Source organism: Triturus cristatus, chromosome 12, assembly GCF_964204655.1.
Source record: "Triturus cristatus chromosome 12, aTriCri1.1, whole genome shotgun sequence".
NCBI classification, from domain to species: domain Eukaryota; kingdom Metazoa; phylum Chordata; class Amphibia; order Caudata; family Salamandridae; genus Triturus; species Triturus cristatus.
The window spans coordinates 76,510,497-76,535,432 of NC_140595.1; the positions used below are offsets into that span (position 1 = coordinate 76,510,497).

At 40.7% G+C, this 24,936-nt stretch overlaps 1 protein-coding gene across 1 annotated transcript in view; it reads right to left on the bottom strand.

Moving 5' to 3' along the window:
- Positions 1-15,741, bottom strand: part of TIMM44 (translocase of inner mitochondrial membrane 44) — a 122,363-nt gene extending 106,622 nt beyond the window's left edge. Inside the window, exons 1-2 of the mRNA XM_085639907.1 lie at positions 15,604-15,741; positions 2,243-2,350 (exon numbers count right to left, since the gene is read on the bottom strand). Coding sequence (XP_085496033.1) covers positions 2,243-2,350; positions 15,604-15,633 — 138 coding nt within the window. The 5' untranslated portion in view covers positions 15,634-15,741. The remainder of the gene's footprint in view (positions 1-2,242; positions 2,351-15,603) is intronic.
- Between the last annotated feature and the right edge of the window lie 9,195 nt (positions 15,742-24,936).

Genomic DNA, 24,936 nt, shown 5'->3' on the forward strand with positions numbered 1-24,936 from the left:
CACAGCTCATGTCTTGCGGTACACGCGTGTACAGGTCCTGTCCCGCTTCCGACTTCAAGTCGGCAACAATAGATCTCGCATAGCGAGCAGCGCTTTACGCTGCGTCGGTAGGCGAGACCTAAAAAATGAGATTAGAGACTTCTCAGAAAAACTGATGATGCAAAGTGACCATTCACACAACATGGCGAATAGGCATCGGTGTGTGGGGGGAGTAAGGGGTTGGCGTATACCCACTGAAAACAAAGTAAATCGAGAATACGTTTTCTCCCATTGACCACTTTACCATACTGCAAGCAAGGGTAAATTTCAGTAGGCATAATTTGGTAGGCCTGCAAACTAAATGGGCAGGATGGACTGAAGGAACTGTTTGTCTTAGCTGTAAATACAGCTTTTACTCTTGTAGGAAAATGTAATCTAAAGTAAACATGCATGGTACACCACAGACTCTTTAAGATCTAATAATGCATTGGTGTAATAAGCATGGTCAGTGTTTCTTTGCTATGTTCACAGTTCTCTGAGATATAAACCTGTCTTTTAATTAATTTGTCATTAGGTGTATTGCCTAATGCCTTTGGGTTGGTATCATTACAATATCAGGCTGTACTTAAATTAACAAATTTGCAGGAAATCATCAGATACACAGGCATGACGTTAAAGCCTCAAGCGAACCACCCTAACATGCAACTTGAAACATACTACTTATGTTTTGCTTTTATAAACACAAATCTCATTTAAGTATTTTTCAACAATATTTTCCCAGCAGAGGCTAGCACGCGTAGTGTCTCACCAGAAGACATTGTCTGCCCAAACCTGTCTTCCACAATAGCGCAAGTGACAGTATTAAATAGGGTATGTCGTTGTAAAAAAAAGTCACAGGAGATTTTGCAGTTCTGCATATCCCTACATGAAATCAAGGACACAGAATGTGCACCATTCCTGAATATGGTGATAGACTTTATAATGCCAGCATGCGAGATGAGATGCAGGTCCATGCAGTTATACTCCAAATACAACTTTGTCCTTAAAATGTTATGATTATGGAAGAGGCGCATGTTTATTATATAATGTGTTAATCCGTGTGGCTGTTTGCTAGATGGCATTATTATGTATTATAAAATTAAATGTTACTTTATGCTTTTGATTGATTACATACACTGTCCTTTTTTAATTAAATACTAAGATTTCGAAGGAGATTACTCTGGGTTCACCTATTTGGAATTCCACTCTAATAATATATTTAACTTAAATGTTCTACTTATATTTGTTTTGACATGTTGGTCCCTCTGGAACATTTACACAGATTTATAATTTGAGACACATGAAGGACAAGGTGATTTGCTCCGAATCTAGAATTAGAACCTAAGTCTTCTGAGTCCATGGTCAGTTGCGAGTCAACTATTTCCGGCAAACACATCTCCCCTTAAAGTATTGATATCACTGTTTCAGATTGCTAAAAAAGTAAATTAAAGAGTGCAACAGATATTAGGAGAATCAGATGAAAGATCAAGTGCAGCCAACAAAGAAACAAGAGGAAAGAAACCGCAACCGAGCCAGTAAAGGAGGACACATTGTAAGGAGAACTACTATCCCTGGGGATACGAGGGATACCAATGTAGAAGAAATAACATTTGAAAAAGTGAAATGTCCTATCAGTGGTCCTAAAATGTCCACATAGATATTGAAGTCACCCTGCAAGAAAGCTTGATAACGCACGTAAGACACATGCATGATTAGAAAAGCTTGACTCAAAAAGGCACCAAAAAGAGCAAACGCAGTTGCCTGAGGGAGTAAACAGGAGACCTGGACAAGGTAAAAAACAAATAGCAAGAGCAACACTGATAACTGGGATATTAGGAGCATTTACTGCCAAAGTGGAATAAGGAGGATATACTAGAAAGTCTTCCAAAAAGAGATTACAATGGAAGAAAACACCCCGATGTCAAAGTGAGTTGAAATGAGTAGGTAAACCCATAAAGGAAAAAAAAAAAGAATCTAAAAAATATGCAGGACTAGTTAATGATGGAAGAAGAAGCAGACCCATCATATATCAATTAAAGGACCTCCATGCCGTGCAGCCACTGGACACAAATAATCTACCTGTGTGATAGTAGCAGAAGTGCACATATAGGAAACAGAAAAGTGAATGCAAACCACTTGTAGCTTGAATGAATGATCGATCATACAGTAACCTAAGTTTAGATTTTCTCAAATAGCAAAACCACAATACTCTTGATAATCTTACCTGGTGTAGTTCTACTGGCGGCCTACATATTCGATAAACACGGTTGATGTTAACATTGGATACAGCATATCTTGCGGCAAAAAGTCGGATATTATTCGCCAGGCATTTCTGGGGAAAAACAAAGAGATTTTGAAATTACACACACTATCACAAACAGGCATCTATCTGACTAACTGATTAACAATGCACCAGCACTGAGTACGTGAGCCAACATATTGAATTCTTCTACCAGTGGTGGAAGTTGTTCCAAAAAAATCACTGGCCTTTCAGTACGCAACTGAACCTTGACAATATTCCGGAGCCCCCAAATGTAGCAGAAACCTTCCATGAAATGTAGCTTTCTTCTATCAATGGGCCAGCATTACAACATCAGATGAAAAAATCTGAAATATGGGGCCACAGAATAACTCGTATGCTTGCCGCAGATTTCCAACTTCTTTAGAATTTTCAAAGGAGTTCCAGGAGTAGCCACATTTATAAAATTTCCACATGTGCAGTAACATTTCCACATGTACAGTCCCCCTTGTAGAGGGTATCCGTAAATTGAAACGCAACACAAAGCCCATTAGCACCTATACTTTTTCTTTTAGTTTCTACATACAAAGAAAATATTACTCGAGAATAACAATCTTTTTCCCGCACTTCATTAGAATACGAGGATGTTCACTAACCTCCTTTCCAGTCCTTCATACATACTCAGTCCTTCCTTCCTTTGACAAAACTAAATGTGCATGTTTTCAAAGTTGATAAACTGCTTACAAATTGCCACAAAATTCTGAGTTAATGAATTAGTGTTCACAAAAAATGTCCATTCATCCAGAAGTGCTCATAATCCAGCAGGTGCTACAACTTAATTGTGAAAATTGTAATTACTTTACAAATGGAAAATTCCTCTTGACCCAATTATCTGAATTTACATGTGTAAAAGAGAAACCTGTACCAATTAGTCGAACCTCTGCAGTTCACATCTGCTCAAGCCACTGGTTCACTCTGCTTATTCAATTCAGATGAGGTTTATTTTTTATAATACCAAACAATACACCTGTATTAATCCACCTGGATCGGCTTGCATATGTCTGACATTAATGAAATGTCCATCAAGCTTTGTAAACTCCAACATCTGGGCAAGGACTTGAGGTTCTTTCAGGCCCGCTTTTCGACTGTACCCCACCCCCCTTCCCCCAGATGCAGAATACCTTAGGGCGCCTACTGAGGTATTGAAATGATGGTGTGGATGGTGAGACGCCAGCCACTGAGACTCCTATGCAACAATAGTGCACCCGTGTGAGAGGACACGGACGCCAGAGATATTCAGCAATTACTCATTTACGGGCCGGACCAGTTTATTGTTTACGGTTTACGGTTTAACGCCAGTTGTATTGATATTAGACTATAAGCAACATGACTTGATGATTGGCGGGGCACCCTACAGAGCCCCGAGTACCATATAGATAGTCATCCTTTGGACACTGACGACTCAGTCAGCCATTGAAACTGGAACTCTTGTATAACCATGTCATTATAGTTGCTATGATGTGACCACATGTTTACATGTACAAAATTTTATAACTACATTTAGGGAAAAAAACTCCAATGTCTTGCACAGTCAGAAAAGCCTCATCGCTGAGGTTTTCATGTGTTACTTGCATGCTACAAATTCGAGCAGGCAGTGTCATCCCAATTTTTCATGCCTCTTAGGTTGATAACTGAGTATCAATGAGTTGTGCAGATAGAAAAAGGTGACATATACAGTACTATGACGCTGGCAAACATTCGGCAGCATGAAATCTAAATAAAAAAATGAATTTGCAAAACTTATATTAACGCAAGCATAGAATGGGTTTCCAACCCAATAAGTATTTACGTGCAAATTGCCCCAAATAAATTTTCTTTAGCTTCAGAGACTCCAAGAAAAGGCAGTGGGTATTAAAAGATGAAGACAGTATCAATCAACAACTCACTTTACAGCTACAGGACGACATCTATTAAAGATGCTCAAAAGTCAAGTCATAGTCATGTATCTCTCCTTTTAGGGGCTGACATCTCATGACAATATTTTTTACTTAATATGAAATACCTTCTACAGTAGTCTTACTTCTAGGTTGGGGGAAATGAGAAGAAGAACTTTTTGAGATTGAAGAAGAGTACAAGGGGCTAATCCTGGCCTACATACATGTTCTACTGCCTAATTTCGAATACAGTAACATTCCATGTACAGAGGTTCTTGTGTGCACAGTTGCGTAAAGGAGCCTCAAACTGTAAAACGTTAGCCAAACACTACTCAACCATTCATTAAAACATGTGAAGCCAGCCTGGTTGGCTGCCGTTTCGCAATAAGAGAACACCTTCCAGCAGCTACCCCAAAGGCACGTATCTATCTCTTTTTCAGGATTGACATACAAGGCCTCACTCTTATCACTGTTTGTAAACCTATATACAAATAAAGGTGACAGTGGTCAAACAACTCTGGTCGCACATCATAAACTCAGGGTAAGTGTAAAGACACAATCATAAAGTAACGTGTGCTCAAATGGACAGACAACACTATGTCACCTATCAAGTGTTTGACAAATATAAGAAAGAATTTTTTGAATATTCATAACATGGTAAGATTTCCAGAGCACCACATAATTAAGGTATTATGGTCCATCAATCCTACTTCATATGTGCCTGTTAAAAATGCTTGCTAGGTCTATCTCGGTAGCACAGACTTCACTCAGCATACACTGAATTTGTGAAACTTGCCTAATGAAAGACCGAAAAGCTCTCACACTTTATCTGTCCGCCATGTGTCACTATTTACAACAGACCTTTAAATGAGACACTACCATCACTCGCTTCCCACAATCCCATCCTTGTCTACCATCTACCCAACAACTTCCCCTTCATCGAGTCCAGTCTACATGGTCTACTTAGTCAAAAGCTTCTGGTGCAACCCATTGTATTTACCAACAAGATGGAGTCAGGAGGAGATTGTCTGTCCACTAGGCGTACCTGCTCCAGGAGAGTCTTGGGATGTGGATAGTGCTTTAATCACTGAAAAGGCTCTTTAGGCAGTGGGATGAAGGAAAAGACTTTTCTTCAAATGGGTGCTTCCAAGAGATGAATCAAGGTGACCTACAATGGACTCCACAGTCGCGTGACATTGCTGGTATGCTGCTCTTTTACAACTCTGGGTTCTAGTTTCCTGGGAACGCAGTGGAAATAACTCCGGGGCCAGGGAGAAGATACAGCCTCCATGCTCACTAAAAGATACGTCATCACCAGACTGACACTCGGAGAAAGTGCATAGACACACCAAGATGGTTTCTGGAACAACTGAGAAGGTTTCATCGCTAGATTAATTTTGTCTCTTAAGCTAAATAGGCACGTGTTTTGTTTGTACATCTCCTACAGTTTTTGTCCTATTATTCTTAGGTCCCTTGACAATCTGTCCCGGGGCCTGGCACAACAATGAGAGTCACAAGAATGGAAAGGGAAGACATGGCACCTAGCACAGCAAGAACCTTAATTAAATAATGATTCTTCCAGTCTGGAACATCCAATTTGTAATCTATGGTAACAGAATCTAATGCGATAGAACTACATTGTTTTTGCATTGTAGTGTTTAGACACCCAGCTGGTCAAGTTATTGCTATGTAACGCCCCAAAAATAAATTAAATAAATAAATAAAACTTCAGCTGCACATACTAGTAAAGATACAAGATGCAAAAGATACATGCTTGCTAGTGTCAAGCGGCCCAGCTCAGAGGTCTCTTCTTCCTATGACTGACAGATGGAAAGTGGCGTCCAGTAGGACACATCTTTGTGTCCATTCAAACGCTGCTCCCAAAAAGACTCAAGGTGAGACATTAGGAGGTTGTGTCACCAAAAATTAGCTAAATGAAGGGGTAGAAATTAACTGTCCTAAAACACTGGAGAAAACAATACTCGAAAAAATACAGTAGATTTAAAATTTAGGTTTAGAATAGGAAATCCTTGGGCTTCTGCATTTACCTTAATTTGAGTTCACATGTAACAAGGGGTGTATAAAAGTTATAGGAATGTTGTAACCAGTGCAGAGTATTTTTTTTATGTTTCAAACTAACACCCCAAAATTCTGCCTAATGCCCTTTTCAAGTCCAAGGGTGCCACTGAGCCGCTGGATATATTTTCAGGGTTATCATCACAATGAAACAGACAGCAGAAGCCCCATTGCTTGCATATCTGTTGCAGTGATCATGGCCATGGGCTACATACCTGCGCTCTTTCAGCCTCAAAGGTGGCCACATAATTTGGAAATCCACCGGTAAATGGCAAGGGGTAGATGGGTTATGTGGACACTACTGCCACGCCCCCACCCTGATGCCCAACGCAGTCACCACGCAGCAGAAGCGCTCTCATACTCTCTCATCTTCAAAGCGTCTGCAGTTCTTTCTGATGGTAAATGGTATGGAGTCCTGGACATAGCATAATCTTGCCAGCTCTTCTGGATTTCGAGAAATTGGCACGTTGAGGAGTTATGCCTTTGCCGCGCACACATATTGCCTTCTCCAGTAAAGTTAGAGATTATATAAAATGCAGATGGAAAGTTCTGGTGCAGTATGGTCCTGTGACACAACAACACTGCTATGCCCAGGGGAAGGGAAACAGCGAAAAATGTAATAGAGTAGATTAAAGTCCAACAATTTTCCCTACTTGATCTGGTCATGAGATATATATATATATATATATATATATATATTTTTTTTTTTTAAGTGGCTTAACTTTTTTAAATGTCTTATTTTTCAGGGTAAACTATTATGAATACAAATGTAACTTAATTTTTTGAATTAACATTTTAAGCAGACACCTCTTTCTATTTAATATGTTTTACTACAAAATGAAATGTCATGGACAACATTTATTTGCCGTAAGGATTTCAAATGCTGGCTATAGTTCAAAGAGCGGTCGGGTGAGGGTTGGGGGGTCACAGGCTGATACAGGACTGGAAAAATGATGATGTAATGGAGAGAAAAATAGGGCAATATTTGAGCTTGTACATATTTACAGCACTTACAGAACGTCAATCTATAAAAATCAGGGACTGCAGACACTGAAGGTTACATCTCTTAGATTTAACAAAGAGTTTATGACCTACATGGATCAATTTAGTACACCTAGTGCGAGATTTGGTGGGGAGGAGCATAATTTGCAACTTAAAAATCGCGAGTCTCACTCCTCAATCAGGCGTGTTTTGTCACATGCGCTAATTGACATCAGTTCGTTCTCTGAGCTCATTTTGAGCTAAGCACTCACAATCTTCCAAACACAAGATACTGGTGAACTGCCACGTTTCACTGATATAGTGAAGCGCAGGTGAACTGTGGCACCACTGACCCGACAACTTTAATCATCTGAAAAGCAAGTGTGATCCTCGAACTGAACTGAGTTAACGAAATGTAACCACGGGACAGGCAGCATAAAGTGACTTCAGGCAATTTATATTTCCAGAGTCTGAAATAAATAAATTACTACTCACAGCCACCAGGGTGATGCAAGAGCCTGAAAGACATGATGAGGAGGCACTAAGACAGCTCCTAGTTTCCATGCCACAGGGGAAATGACATGGGGGCCCTGCCTAACGCTGACGTCAAGTGATAGAACGGCAGCAAATCTAGTTTTAAAAGCAATAAGAGTTTTAAAAGCAAAATGCATTAAAGCTCAAAGTAATACAAACAACCATGAGCAAAGCCAAATAATCTGACCTTGGCCGTGTCTTTGTTTATTTTAATGCAAAAAAAAGAACAAATGCTGCCTAAACACGATGGCCATAAACCTGCAATAAATATTTAAAGATCAAAAATAATACTGGCATATCATTTTAAAAGAATAGAAGCGAAGCAGGCTCATGTGTTTAGAAAAACTATGGAAATCTCTTTTTGTTTAAAGCACATCACAGAAAGATTTGTTATTGGCACAAAGAAAAAGTACTAACAGTGTTGAAATACAGTAAGCTAAAGACATTGTATAAAGATAAAATAAAAGCTGGAAAAAAATAAGAGGGTAAAGAACAAAAACAAAAAAGCACTAGCAAGGTAAAGTTACAGACATACCAAGCACTGACACTGAAGTGAATTTCTTTTTAGACAGATGTCTGGACCACTGCCACTTGCTGCATACTGTCGTTAACAAGAGTAAAGATGAATGACAGCTGAATAGCCAACGGATGAAGAGGGGTGAATAAAAGCCCCTTCATACATGTATGTATCCTTTTAGGTCTTGCCTGCGACAGTGCATGCGCTCTCGCTTGCGAAAGATATTGTATACAACAAGGGGACTGCAGCCTGCCCATTGCTTACCATTTGTTGGCTTCATTGTCACTCTTATTTGCTGCCATATAATTGATCTGGCGCCTGCTGCCTTCCCTTCCTCTTCTTTCAGCTGGAACATGGACCAAGTACTGATTGCTGTCCTTCTACTGATCACGCTGTGATTGAGGAACTACTTTTACTTTTTCTTCTGTCTTGTCATCCTTGTTGAACCTCCTGCCGTTTGTAGCTAGGCTTTACTATGCCACATGCACTTCAAAGAAGCCCTCATCTTCTTTGAAATGGATGTTTATTGTTTACAACTGATGTTATCTGCTTTTATTATGACTACATATGTTATCTGCACAAGGAGATTAACTAATTTTCTCAAAATCACAAGGGTGTTGTGCTGAGATCTAACAAGCATTGGTAGAGCGAATAGGTCTTGTCTTTGAGACTAGTGGCTGTGCCATTGCCTTTTGCTCATGATGTGCAGCATGGGCATTAGCAATGATTTGTGAGCATGCTGTATAGCAGCATGGCTAAAAATAAATTTAAAAAGGACTATGATGCATGTAGCGCTAATGCACTTCAAAAAAAGTACATTAGCCATAGCTGCATCATAGTGCCTTTTTTTAATGAGTTTTAGCCACACTGCAAAGTATCCGCTCTGCAGTCCAACATGGCTACAAAACATTGGCAAAGCTAATAGCTTTCATAGGTGAGACCTATTTGCTTCGCCACTACATGTTTTTATTAATGAATGTTTTTGAATGCACAAGCCTAGTAAATAAGCTAAAGAGGTGTTGATTACAAACATAACAAGCATTTGCAATGCAATAGGTCTCGCATTCACACGAGTTTGAGCTATTGGCATTGTAAATGACAATGCCTTTTATTTATGTTTTGCATTTTAAAACATAAATAAAAGACATTGTCATTTACAATACTAATAGCTTAATCTCTCGTAAATGCGAGACCTATTGCATTGCAATTAAAGACCTTCTCGACCGCTTGCTAGAGTGTTAACATCAGAGGAAGAGACCGGCCTGTGACGTCTTCGAAGTAGTGATAAATAGTGCAGTGAAGATGATGTGTAAGTGTTGTAACTTACACAGACACAAAGAGTGAAGTGACAGTTACATATGATTCGAGCTATAAACACTAACAAAGTGCTCCAGCACCTTTTGCTCTGTGATTACACTGTCGCGGCTCAGGAGGAAGAGTGGGAGGGGGGCTATTTCCTACCCTCACCGTGATTTGAGTGTGCATTGTGGCATTGTGTAATGTCATTGCTATCTTTGGCCTAATAAAAAACAGTCCATCTGTAGTAGGGCCCCGGCTTCACCTCCTGGTGCAGGGTGGGCTGTGCTTTATGGCAGGCATGGAGGGATGGATGGTCTCGGCTGCAGTTCCAGCCTCCTACAGTGCCCCTGCTATAACTAATGAGCCAGAGGCGCTGAGATGGTGGTATTGATATTGGTGGTGGTGGTATTGGTGGTAGTGGTACTGGTGGTGCTGGTTGTGGTGGTATTAGTGGTGGCAGTATTGGTGGTGGTATTGGTGGTGGTGGTACGGTTATTGGTGGTATTGGTGGTGGTGGTATTGGTGTTATAGGTATTTGTTGTGGTATTGGTGCTGGTATTGGCATTAGCGGTGGTATTGGTGGTAGTTGTGGTATTGGCGGTGGTGGTATTGGTATTTGTGGTGGTATTGGTGGTGCTGGTATTGATGATGATGGTGGTGGTGGTGGTGGTGGCATTGGTGGAATTGGTGGTGGTGGAATTGGTGGTGGTATTGGTGGTGATACTAGTGGTGGTGATATTGGTGGTGGTATTGGTGTACGTGGTGGTACTGATGGTGGTGGGATTGGTGGTGGTGGTTGTGTTGTTAATAAAACAGGCTTTTGAAAACAACCCGCCAGGTGACTTTAGTACAGATGACATGTAAAACAGATGTGCTGCTGTCAGCCTCAGCCCATTAGCACAGGATTATGTGCTACCTGGAATTCTCATGACTTAATTTGCTAATCATTTCTAAATCCATTTTACTTGGTGGGGGAGATTTTAAACAAACACGAGATAATGCCTGGTTAAAGTGATTGAAAGCAGGCGCCCGTGTTACAGGGTCAGCCGTGCTGCTTTAAAAAACACAAGCGGTTTCAGCTGAAGCAGCGCACGTGCTGCCTGAAGTAAGAGAAAATCTATATAGTAAATAGTGCTTACAGACTAAATAACAGATCCCATGTAACAACCGAAGTAAAAGAGCCAGTCATCATGGGAGGGTACAAATGAAGACAAGGCCATACTAAGGAGGGATTAACAAGCCTATTAACGAATCAGAAGGCAGCATTTACGAAAGACAATGACACAAGCCAATGAAAAATATGGGAGGAGAGTGGACACGGCTTCTCTCCCATACTCTACTACAGCAGTCTCGCAGAGCGAGCAGCGCACACGCGCTGCCGCTAGGCTCGACCTAAAAAGAACAGCAATACATCAAACAACAAAATAATCAAATATGACCTAATGTCAAACTGCCAGTAAACAACGGCAAGATCTCTAGCACCTGCCCTGACCCACCTACACCTCTACACAAATTGCTTAACTCACCTGTCTATTGCGCCTATTCTGTAATGTTTTACATCAACCCAGGAAGATGAATGCCTCTAAGCTAATTGTAGGTAGGGTATTTGATGGATCCAAATCAACAAGCAAGCAATGCTAGAGTACTGGGCTTTTATTTAACAATTGATTTCAGATGTGTTAATTCAATTGGATCAACTGAAGTGAAAATGGACTAAACCTCCCAGAATGCTTTAAGATGTTAAACAGATACCCAGTATTGTAGCACTGCTTCCTTGGTGACATGGAGTTATGCGTTAACATTACCAGCAAGACAGAAAAAATTTGGCACGCCAGATTAACCCGATTCGTATGTGCATCTTTCTCAACAGCCCGAAAGAACCCACGGCTGACATGTAAAAACTGGTTTAAGTATACGACATTCATCTTGGAGCTAAACGGAAAGACCAGCAGGGGTAAACAAACATTCCTACCATAAAAAAAAGCCCCCATCCACGGAGTACGATACAAATATCAGTAAGACTGCCACTGCGCTGTTGTGCTTCACACAAGATATTTGTATTCACAATTTTCATCACCCAACCAAAATGAATATTCTTTCTGTCTACTGGAGAAGGAAAAAAGACTGGATAGGCATTTCCATGATGACGGTGAAACCTTCAGATCAGGGTGGAATCCTAGAAGAGCGTGCTTAACTGTCTGAACAATCTTACTGGTCTTCCATCTTTATATCAAATGGTTTAGCAAAACAGGGTTATCAAAGAGTCTCTGGGTGTTATTCACAAAAAGATGGGTGCAAACATTGCATCTGCTAAGTGGTGTCTTGAGTAAAATCGAACAGAGGAAGTTCAAATGCCCCATACAACAACTGCGAATAGAAATGTCTAGTAAATCTCAAATACTTTTTCCACGTGTGCTTTAACATGGACTATTTGCCACACATTTCCCATAAATTCAGAGATAGAAATCCCTGCAACACTGTGTGAAATTCTATGCAGTATTAACCAACGTCGCTGTTAAATGCACATAAAAAGCTAAATGTTCTACTAATCTCTAATTTCTCAAACATTTCTTGGGACAGGACATAGCAAAATGCCTTCTGTACTTTAAAATATTATTGTCTAATATAATTTATTTCCTGAAAAATCTGATGGGCAGACTTCTTCTGCATGATTATAAATGGGGACTAAGCTCTCATAATTACTGACAATAGGCCTAAACCCAAATACAGTGCGCATCTACCACCCCATCTAATTCATGGAAAACACTCACTGCCGGCTCTCTCGTATTGCAAGAGTTGCAGAATAACAGTAAGAACAGCAACATGCAGAGCTACACCACATACCTTCTTTAACCAGGACAAGGCCCACTGACTGACCATTTCCCTAAGTGGCAGGAGGGATGCTTTAGTAGGATCGCCACTTGCATACACATTAAAGAGGCACTTTAATCCTTTGTCTCCAGTAACCAACAACGGTCCTCTAGGCGTTGACCCCATCATGGTGTTCTCCACAGACCCCTTCCTCCCTTAGTACACTGCTCTCAATGGTCATCATGGTTTCAGATCTGCCTATAACCCAAAAAAGCTACATGACAAACACTCACTCCTGTTTTAGTACAGATTAATAGATAGAAGATTGAATGACATCAGAGTAGAGCTATGACCAGTGTACTACCTCAATCCACTTCAACTGACCACCATACAGAAAATGGAGAAGCAGAGTACTAAAATAGGCATACTATAGAAAGATCTAACAAACAATGCAGGACAACGGGTAACTTCAATTTAAACCAAGACTGCAGGTAGTACTACATATATAGTTTAATCTTCAATTATCACCCTACCATGCTGATCAAATAGAAGAAGGACAGTCTCACAGTAAATCCAGGCACATTTTTCACACACTCTTTACGCCCACACACTTGTTCAGCCTCATAACATTGTAAGTGGTCCACCTTAATGCTGCAACCAATACAGACACAAAGCTGGAATATCATTTATAATAACTAAAAGTACAACAAAGGTTCATGCACAGCCAATTCTGCTAACATATCTTAAACGTAAATCGTGGATCTATCCCTCACAACGCTTTGCATGCACCACACTTGTAAGATCTGCGTTCCCCAACACAATTACTACAGAAAGATATCTGTGTGCTGTCCTGCCAGGTACCACGCATCAGGGGTGTGACTGATGCACTTTACTGATTGTGCCTGCATCACTGTACAAAAATGCATTAGTCAGGCATATTATAGCGCACTTGGACTAACCCCACAAGGCATGTAGGAGCTCTACAAGGAACTACAGTGAGCTGCGCTGGCAGTGAGCACACAGCCGTGTCTTCACACATCTTCAATCATAAACTCTGCTAGGTACACGGGGAATCATCATCACTCATAATCAAGCCAAGTCCGGTTCTGAACATACCATGTTTTCATGTCAGCACAGTGAGTTCATGATCAATAACATTATACAATTTGACCACCACAACAGTGCCCCGAGCTGTATCAGGGTGCAGAGCCTTGCTTATTTTTGTGTTCCAGCAAGGCGCCTGGCTACTGTGACCACGCAGTGTCTGACAGCCCCCAGAGCAGCAACTTTGTTTTTCATCCACTCTTCTCCAGGTCGACAGACTTACAGCAGTTGAACACTGAGCCCCCAGACACCTCTGTCTGCCTATCTGCGCACGACACCGCCAGCAGTGAGCATCACAACAACTTCCTCATAAGGACCAGACTTGGGGTAATACAAATTCAACAAAGCTACACACCAAGACAGCGGAAGTGAACCATAATAGTAAAATAAAACAAAGACACTTTCCAGAATAGAAAGACCAAAAGCCCACTTTTAATCAAACTTCATGATCATTTGCCAAGAGCTTGCGATTTCTTCATATCTTGCAGATATTGACACACATAGAGCAGCAGAGTTCCAATCACAGCACTGGGAGTACCAGTGTCAACAGTACTCAAGTCTTCACAGAGAGCTTGAGGACTGCATGCTATTAAAGCTACATACTGTTTTCCAACTCAACGTGCCCATGTTGTCAGACGTTAGACAAATTAGTGTGACTCAATTTCCCTTCTCCTAGTTTATAAATATCAGAATGCCATCAAAACATTTCCGACAGGAAAAGATTACCATCATTCTTTTTGCTACAGAATAAAAAGTACAAATTCGAGGTTATATGGTAGGCCTTTAAGTTTGTTTTCATATATATACACAACAGACGTAAAGGCCTACCATGTGACCTAGAATTCTATAGCAAAATGAATCATGGCAATCTTTTCCTGTAGCAATTGTTTTGATGGCGTTATGATATTTCTAAACAAGGAGAAGGGAAATTGAGATACTCTAATGTGCCTAACGGCATATATATATATCCGGCAAAGTTACAGATTACATACACATCTCCTAATGATACACACTGTATAAATAAATATATATATTTGTTTCCATTAAAGTACAGCTAGAATGGAGAGCCTTGAAAATGCTCTGGTGTCTTGAATAAACTGCATGTGTGGTGTAAACTTTCACCAAGAAGCTATTCAGCACCATATACATTGTAACAGCCCTGCCAAGTGCCACGCATCACGGTTCAGATTAACACAACTCTTTAATATTTCCGCATATTCCCACACTGCAACAATTTCACCCAATTTTGAGAGCACCTGTAAACTCAGTAGCAGTTGTTCTTTGTAAGTCATCAAGTCTAAAAAAAGGTGTCAATAGGAAGAGAAATATTATGACAGCCAGCATTTAGATGCCAGCAGCGTCTGCATCTGGGCTACAGGATAAGGGGTAAAGGAGAGGTTGATAGCGGTCATGGTGTGCACTGTTTTACGAGGCTGATGGTGAGTGGTCCCTGCTATGTGCAGAAGCATGTAAGTTTAAATACACTGGCACAGTGAGCAGCATCACCTCAGTGCAAGTAAGTTGATCAAAAAGTAAGCAGTACTCAAAGTGCTTTATGTTGCGCCACAGGAGACTCTTTCTGATCAGTTAAATAGCAATTAGATTTTACTCACTGTGTCACACATAAAGCGCAGAATGGGACACATGAGCACACTTAATCCATGATGATGTCACAAATAGCCAATCTAGCAGCTATGCGTGTGGGCAAGTACTTCACCACCCAAATCAGGAGTGTTAAGAGCCATATACAGGTGATATAATAACACCATGCCCTCATCACAAGTCTGCCATTCAAAGATCCAGGTCTAACCCCTATTTACGACTGTCCCCCTTCAGGTCGTAATGCTACGCCCAGTGTCTGTCATCTGTCTATTTCGTATTTATGTCTCCCCTACAGTCCTCTGTTATCTTATATTCCCTTTTCACCCCAAGTTTTTGGGGCCAACGTTCTACCGGTTTCTGCTGCTGCCGCCCTCACTGCTACTGGGTTGCTGCTTTCATCTCCCAAGCCCTGTGCTCCAGTACTGTCATCTGTCAAACCCCAACGACCCTCACTCATGGGTAAGGAGGCCCCCGTTTCCATCTCTTACCCGGTAGCACTGGCACACGGCCGCCGCCATCTTGGTAAAGGCAGAAGTGACCTTCGGCGCGCAGTCACACTGCTCGTTAGCCAGGAAACGATAACTGATCACGTGATAGTTCGCCGGTTTACGCGTGCGCACGACGCAGAAATCGTCCTCCGTTCTAAAAGTCAAGCAGGAATTGGTTATATGAGTGTTCCTAGTTGTTCCAGAAGTGTCCCTGAAAAGCCTGTGAGACCTGTTTAAAATAAACTTAGGTTGGGGAGGTATGAATCTCACGGGGGGCAAAAGAGAACCAAAAGACGTTTCGGCAGAGAGCTCTACGCAACACATGGATCTGTGTAGAGGTGGGCGAGCCAGCAAAATAACAGGGAGAGCCGAGCCAAGGGTCTTCGGGCTGGGCTCTAAGAGCCCGTGCGCGAGGCGAGCCCTGTAAATAGTTGGCAATTAAATTATGCGACAAACATCATGTAAAAGTATGATAACCTATTTATGATAACAACATATGATGCAGCGCGGGGTGCAAAATCCCTCCCTACTGCCACGGACTAAAAGATCTCACACACACACACACTATCCATACATTCGCTGGTGGGGCCCATAACACCAACACACACTCACCATCAGTCCGTGCAAGAGGCGATTATACTTCCAAGCGCTGGATAATGAGGGAGGAAGATACCACTTTACCCTAATGAGCTTCAAACCTACAAACCTTTCTTATACTCATTAGGCCCTAGGTTTCGCATTTGGTATTTCCCTCATAACCGGGACGGATCTGTTAGTTGCAGTTTTAAGTGAAATTCTAATACTCTAATTAACCTTTTCATTAACACATTTCAATGAATAAACCACCCAACTCATTTCTGTAGATGTTCAAATCCAAATTTATATTAATATTGCAAATTAAATCATTCATTTGATCAAGTTGCCATTCATATTTACCTATTCTGGCTAAAGTCATCCTCTATGTCAAATCTGGCAGTCTCGCAAATCTATGCCCATCAATTTTAGCAGATTCAGTTCATCAGGAGTTTGGGCATTAATTCAGTCTATCAAAGATTCAAGCTAACAGCTGTCCTGCAGTGTCACCATCCTCTCCGTCAGCATAACGTCAGGAAATCGAGAAAGGCCAGAAACGAACCCGCCTCTACCTCTCTATTCTACCATAATTTATAGTAAAATCAATATCAAATGTATCAAAGTTTTAGACATCCGAGTTCGCTGATTGGGCAATCAGGGATCATCCTTTTGGTTTCTCACGAAAGTGTCTTTTGGGTTATGACCCTTGTCAGTTCCGGTTCACACAACAGTCTTTGTTCGGAATACTTGGACGACGTCCCAGACTGTCCTTGAAAGGTACATGTTCATCTGGGGTCAGGTCCAGGCCACTGTGTATCTGTTGTCAGCGCAGGCGCACTTCACCCAAGCCTTGTTCAGCGTTGGCAGTCGGGTTAGGCACCAAAGTCAGCCATCTTTCGGCAGGCCAAAATGGTCAACTTAAGCAAAGAAACACAAAACGTAATTAATACATAGAAATTACTAATTAAATGTTATTCCCTCGCTAATACCCATATGTGTGTGTATTTATCTAGCCAAAAGCAACACTCAATGCGGTTTATACTTACAAAATAAAGCACAAATCACAATTACATCACTAAAGCAACATATATCATGCAATGTTCTCATTATCTATCATTTGCATGCGTACAAATTTAGTTTACGTAATTAATTAGGCCATGCAGATGCGAATCCCACGTGTATTTCGGTCATTAATAAGGTTGATTAGTTATTTCCACATCACTCCAAACCATTAGTACGATTATAATTAATTAATTAATCTAATTAATAAACTGACATGCAAAATGGGGTGGGTATACAAAATTTTGCATAACCCGCTCCAGCACATATATATTTCTTTAACATGCAGAAGCGTTTCCCATTAATACCAGATTATTTTTACACAATGCATACTCTGAGCACACGTATTGAAAGGTTCTCTTATATGTGGTAATGAAGAGAAATGAGTGTATGTAGAATAAAATATTTGCCTAGGATAACACAAGTTGGTGAAGGGGGAATCCAGAACTGTACCAAGTTTTTCTGATTTCACATCATGCAATTCACAAACTAGAGGGCTACCACCTTCTCTCCATTAATTCAAGCATGCCACCCATCACTTTATTGTTTTTTTTATTATTATCTGCTTCAGCAGACTGTATTTGAGTGCTGAACGCAACCAAAATAAAACCTGGCATCTAAAAAAAAATCTGGGCCTTCCATTCTGTGCTCATAACTCCAGTTTCAATAGTTCTAGTTCTTCCTCAACTAATTCCAGGTTGGAAGTGACAGGCCTGACATTCATGTTGAATTGCATTCTTTCATCCTTGAGCTCTAACTGGTGATGCAGATTGGGGTGTACAAAATCTCCCTACTTCCACGGATAGAGTAATTTCACAGTTACACGCACATACACTCATCATACACTAGGGCCCATTTCACTAACATACGCTCAAATACTCTACCAGCACTGAACCTGTGGAAATAAAACTCCTAAACAACCCACATCTACACTGAGGTCGATAAGACCTAGTTATTGTAATTGTCCTGAGTCATAATCTAAACAATCTATACAACAATAATCAAATAGAGTACTCAATAATTGACAAGAAATAATCACCAACACCGTATTTAAAATTATGGTACTTTATCTAAAATCAGTCAAAGGAAATCAATCAGAGTAAATCATTTTCTCATAATTACCTATTCTAGCTAAATGTCAGAATGGGTCATCAGGACAAGTCTCTCAGTAGAAGTCTCCCGAGTCGCCGTCCTCACAGCATCGATCCTCACCAACGCAGGTTTGGGAAGAAGTGGCAAAAGTGGCCTTAAACCCTCTCTAGGCTAACACTATTTATAGGGAAACTTGCAATATTATAGAAACATAAAATGTTCTAAACGTCCGCTGAACCGCTGAGCAGAGCGAGCAGGAAAGGATGTTACATCGCTACATTTGGAAAATCTCCGCTCAGGAAAAATCACAAAAATAAAAAGACAGAACAGGAACTAAAAGTATCTTCTAACATCCACATTTCCTCGGAACTAACATGATGACTTCAGAGTCCATTCAGTTCATTCATTATGGCTCCTTTGTCCTCCAAGGCTATTCGGATGTTTCTTGGAGACTTGCCCAGCACTGCTGCTGTCCTCACGGAAAATTTTAACCAGGCGAAGACTGTGGTCAGATGACTTCAACCATATTCAGCAAGGCCCTCTCATCACAAATCTCTCACTCGAGGCCAGGCTGCAAACGGCGGCCATTTTATTCTAGGCCAAAATAGACCATCTTAATTAAAAGAGACAAAAACAACGTTACCACAGCATAGTGATTAAACAGTGTTAACCCCACTAATACCCTTATGTGTATGTAATTATCTAGACTTTGCAACACAGAAAAGCATTAATTCAAAAGCGTTTCGTGCTTTAAAATAAACAGCACTCAGCAACGTTTATTTAATAAAACATGCACATTATTAATAAGCAAACGAAAGCATTCCCACGTGTCGGTTTTCCTCTCATTAGTACGTGTTGGTAAGCTTAAAACATTTACACAAAACAAATAATTAGTAATTAATAATTAATAATTTTAATTATGACAAATAGACAACCCAGAGCTTAAAAACCCAATAGATTTTCATCAGAAAACTCTGCTCCAGCAATCCCCCCTTTGGTGATATTATCACCAAATAAACAACCCAAAAAAAAAAATGTAGTGAAATTTAGTCCCATTTTAGGAGAAATTGGAAATGTCTTTTTCTCCTTACACAACACTACACACCAGACACTCTTTCATCATCCCTTTGTTTACCTGCTCATCATTGTAGAATCCCGAATCCGGATTATACTTTTGTGATCCTCTATTCTGCGGCAAGGGCGGTTTTGGCTCTTGACTCTGCTGTCTCACAACTTTCTGTTGTTGCTGCTGTTGATTATTCCCTTCGTTCTGCACCTGTTGATTTAAGTATTTTCCCTCATTATTCACTAATGGTGGATTGGTACACTCAGATCTCCAATGTCCCAGTTGGCCACAGTTGTGACATGGGAACTTTTTTTTTAGCTTCCTCAAGATTCCCCTTTCCTTTCCCTGCATACCTAGGTCTATTCCCTGCATTATTTCCTGCATTATTCGCCTGTTCCACCAACTGTGCTTCCTGTCTTTCCGCAACTTTCACTTGTGCCCACATTGCTTTCTCTTTCAGCTCTCTCTGTTTTGCTTCAATTTCATCACTGAAGTATTTTGCATGTCTCAGAATCTCATCTATTTTCTTACTCTGCCAATCCACAGTATGCTCACGAATTCTTTCACTAATCTCAGGTCTCAGGCCATATACAAATCTGTATACAAAATGACTCAAATCCTTGTCACCCAGGTTTTCATCTCCACTGAATTGCTTAAACGCCAGTATCAGCCTCTCGTAAAAAGCATGAACTGATTCTTTTGCTTCCTGATGTGTTCGATCTATTTTAACCCAGTCTGTCTCTTTTGGAGGTACTTTATTTTTCAGGTATACGATCACCTGCTCATACTTTCTCATTACTTCTGGATCTGGTGCTCCTGTTCTCTGATCTCTTGGATATTCCTCAGTAGGCCAACTTACAACTATTTTACACTCAGCCCACAAGTCTGCTGGAACAATTATATCAAACAGACTATTCAGGTCAATCCACAGCACTTTTGACAATTTCACAAACCTGTCTACCTGCCTATACCACTCGACGGGCTTTTCTCTCAATCGAGGGAGATCATTTGTAAATGATAAAATATCCTGTCTGGTCCATGGAACATGTACATATCCTCCTCCAGGTATTTCTCTCATAGGATAAGCATCCACTGGTTTCTCTTTTTCTCTCACAGGAAATGCTGAATAAGTTCTATCTCCTGATTCTTCCCTCTTCTTGTACCACCTATCCTTCCACTTCTCAACATCACCCCATTTTCGCAATAAAGCGATCATCTCTTTAATCTGTCCTGTTCTACCAGTACCATTCAAATTTTCAATATCTTTATCTGTGAAATCCATCCTGTAAGACTTCTGCAAAACTTTCACTTTATCAATGTCAACTCCATAGTCATTTGCTATTGCTCTTAATCTGTCATGTGTATTTTTAGTTCTCCAGGTGATGTTTTTACACATAAATAACAATTCACCATCATGATGATTTTTCAGGATTTCCGTAGGAACTGTCCCTGCAACAAGCTCTTCTAATTCTACACGTAACCTAGCCACATCAATTGTCTGTGAATCTTTATCCCTCTTTTGAAGAACTTTCATCCAATCATTCAAATCTTCAGCTGTTATTTCAGTAGTTTTTCTCACTGGAACCACTTTCTTCTGCGGTTCTAAAATCGGCATCCCTGAACAACTAGCTTCACTAGCATCCAGTCTTGAATTAGACTGTACCTCTAATCCTTCACTACATGTGTCATGTCTGGATTGCCTCAGATCACTACTTTCTGTCCTTCTTCCTGAATCTCCTGAAGGACCAGCCAAACTTGTCAATCTATTCCCAACATATGGAATCACCAAACCACTCTCACCCGTCCTCTGCTTGTCAAACACAGGCATAATCGGACCTATAGTTACGGGCACCGTAACAGCGTCTAGATTCTTTGTCAGCTCTTTGATCTTTTCAGTCAATTCCGATGTAGTTCTGGCTAATTCTCTCGTATTTTCGCCACTGCTTCTATTCTCCCTTTCCCTGAAAGGATTACCACTTCTTAACTCAGGTGTCACATTTTCTGTCTCAATGATACGCACTGTATCTCTTATCGGAGAAACAACTGGTGTACTCTCTTCTGGTTCCGGTCTATATGGAGGTGGTCTTTTGTAAATCATGTCATTCAAGACCTCATCCTCATATTCATTAACTCCATATCTCCTCACTTCTGCCTCAGGAACCCTTTCTGTTCCCTCTTCAACTGTTCTCATAGGATATAATCCCTCTGACATACTAGCATCTCGCCATCTCGTCATTCGATCATGATGAGTTTTACGACCATGTCTCCTCCCAAACATATACCTATAGTTTCCCCCAGGCCTCTGTTTCTCTCGCTCATGTACTTCCTCTTCCCATTCCACTAAAGCCTCAAACTGTGTCGGCCTTGGTCTTGGGTCAAGACATAACATCTTTTCCCGTAAATTTTTCAACACGGCCAGATTAAATGAACCATGTTCTGGAAATGCTAAAACACCATCTTCCTTTGTATACCTAACCCAATTCTCCAACCATATACAGGTATGATACCCATATCTCGCAGCCATGAAGGATGCAGGTGTTTTCGATGGAGGTAACAATTCACCCTCTCTTGTTTTAACATCTTTATCCTTGTCGAACCACTTTCTGATTTTCCCGAACAATGTTTTTTTCTTTTTCTCTTCTTGGTAATACATTTTAACGTTTACCAAAACTTTCTAATCCCTTCCGTATTACAACTGCACAATATGATTTTTCAACCAATAACAGCGCGACTCACACTAACGCACCAATCCTGGAACGCCTACGTCACTAGAATAGCTCTTCCAATCCTTGCGCGGCTCACACCAATGCACCAATCTCAGCGCGAGCACTGTTCTGATCTAATATCCAATCAGAGCGCGGTCTATTTGACGTCAGCAGTCGCTGCAGTCGCTTCTGTCTCCTGTCTCTTGTCACTCGTCTACCCCTCCTTTACAAAATTTCTCAGTAGACTCCGTGTCAAATTTCTACAAAATCTATTAGTTACAACATATAAACATCTCCATTGTCTGCTTCGCTAACCACAGAATAGTAAAGAAAATCTATCTCACAAGAATCCCGTTGACACAGTAGCACATCCCTCTACTCTGCCCTTCTAACATACATTCATGAATTGTTTCCTCTAGGACTTGTCCAAAGAGTCTTACAATCAACTAAATATATGAGCATTCACGCACATTCATACAAGGAAATATATAGTACATACACACAGAATCCTGCTTTTCCCGAGAACAGCGAACAATCTGCTCCACTACAGAATTATATCACACGTTAACCAAGCAGCTTACCTCTGCCCAGTTTCTCAAACAAGCTCAGAGAATACCTATTACTTCTCCCGCGATAAGCTTTAACGGTGAACCTTACGGATCCCTGGGACTTAAGACCAGAGTTTCACAGATAACCTTCACTACCATACGCACTCCTTATATACCAGAAATATTTCTAATAGTAACATACGACAATGTCACTGATTCCGAACCCAGACAATGTGACGCGCAACTTCAATTGTCACACGTTTTTCCTACAATCCCGTCTTTCCCGAGAGCAGCATATACTTCCCTCTGCCCTACTACGGAACTGCTACTAGCTCCCAAGTTCCAGAAGCACTACATATAACTCAACATGACGACTCCAACATATAGTATTAGTACATATACCAACATCAATCAATAATCAATAATCAATAAGCTAATGTACAAGCAATCTAATCAGATCAAGACAATCATCAATAACCATCCTCTGCTACCAGGAAATTGATGCAGATTGGGGTGTACAAAATCTCCCTACTTCCACGGATAGAGTAATTTCACGATTACACGCACATACACTCATCATACACTAGGGCCCATTTCACTAACATACGCTCAAATACTCTACCAGCACTGAACCTGTGGAAATAAAACTCCTAAACAACCCACATCTACACTGAGGTCGATAAGACCTAGTTATTGTAATTGTCCTGAGTCATAATCTAAACAATCTATACAACAATAATCAAATAGAGTACTCAATAATTGACAAGAAATAATCACCAACACCGTATTTAAAATTATGGTACTTTATCTAAAATCAGTCAAAGGAAATCAATCAGAGTAAATCATTTTCTCATAATTACCTATTCTAGCTAAATGTCAGAATGGGTCATCAGGACAAGTCTCTCAGTAGAAGTCTCCCGAGTCGCCGTCCTCACAGCATCGATCCTCACCAACGCAGGTTTGGGAAGAAGTGGCAAAAGTGACCTTAAACCCTCTCTAGGCTAACAATATTTATAGGGAAACTTGCAATATTATAGAAACATAAAATGTTCTAAACGTCCGCTGAACCGCTGAGCAGAGCGAGCAGGAAAGGATGTTACATCGCTACATTTGGAAAATCTCCGCTCAGGAAAAATCACAAAAATAAAAAGACAGAACAGGAACTAAAAGTATCTTCTAACATCCACATTTCCTCGGAACTAACATGATGACTTCAGAGTCCATTCAGTTCATTCATTATGGCTCCTTTGTCCTCCAAGGCTATTCGGATGTTTCTTGGAGACTTGCCCAGCACTGCTGCTGTCCTCACGGAAAATTTTAACCAGGCGAAGACTGTGGTCAGATGACTTCAACCATATTCAGCAAGGCCCTCTCATCACAAATCTCTCACTCGAGGCCAGGCTGCAAACGGCGGCCATTTTATTCTAGGCCAAAATAGACCATCTTAATTAAAAGAGACAAAAACAACGTTACCACAGCATAGTGATTAAACAGTGTTAACCCCACTAATACCCTTATGTGTATGTAATTATCTAGCCTTTGCAACACAGAAAAGCATTAATTCAAAAGCGTTTCGTGCTTTAAAATAAACAGCACTCAGCAACGTTTATTTAATAAACATGCACATTATTAATAAGCAAACGAAAGCATTCCCACGTGTCGGTTTTCCTCTCATTAGTACGTGTTGGTAAGTTTAAAACATTTACACAAAACAAATAATTAGTAATTAATAATTAATAATTTTAATTATGACAAATAGACAAACCAGAGCTTAAAAACCCAATAGATTTTCATCAGAAAACTCTGCTCCAGCACTGGCACCTTCGCTGAAGACTCAAGGGCAGCAAAGCTCTTCAATATGGCGCATGTACAGTGATCTTTAGTGGATGGTATGTGACTGGATGTGGACAGTCTCAATGGTATCCAGGGTTGAGCAGGGTCTGCTGGTATCCCATACATGGGTTTCTCCTCTCCTTCGTCTTCTCTCTGGTCCTGTTGTTTTTCTAGTCTGCTCTATGCAAGTCCGTTGTCACCTAAGAGCATACATTTGTACTGGTCCACCAGTATGGCCCTGGTGAGGCACTGGCTGGTTGCGTTCTCTGTTTGTAACAGTCCAATTGTCACTGACATTGACAGATAAAAGGCCTTAAGATCTTTGGGAACTGCCCTCATTTCTGTCATGTTGATATGGCACAGGTTCTCCACTGAGCACAACCTGTCCTGAGCAGACATCTCTCAGGTGGGCTCACTAACCTTCAGTTGACCATTTGTACCAAATGAATTAGGAGTG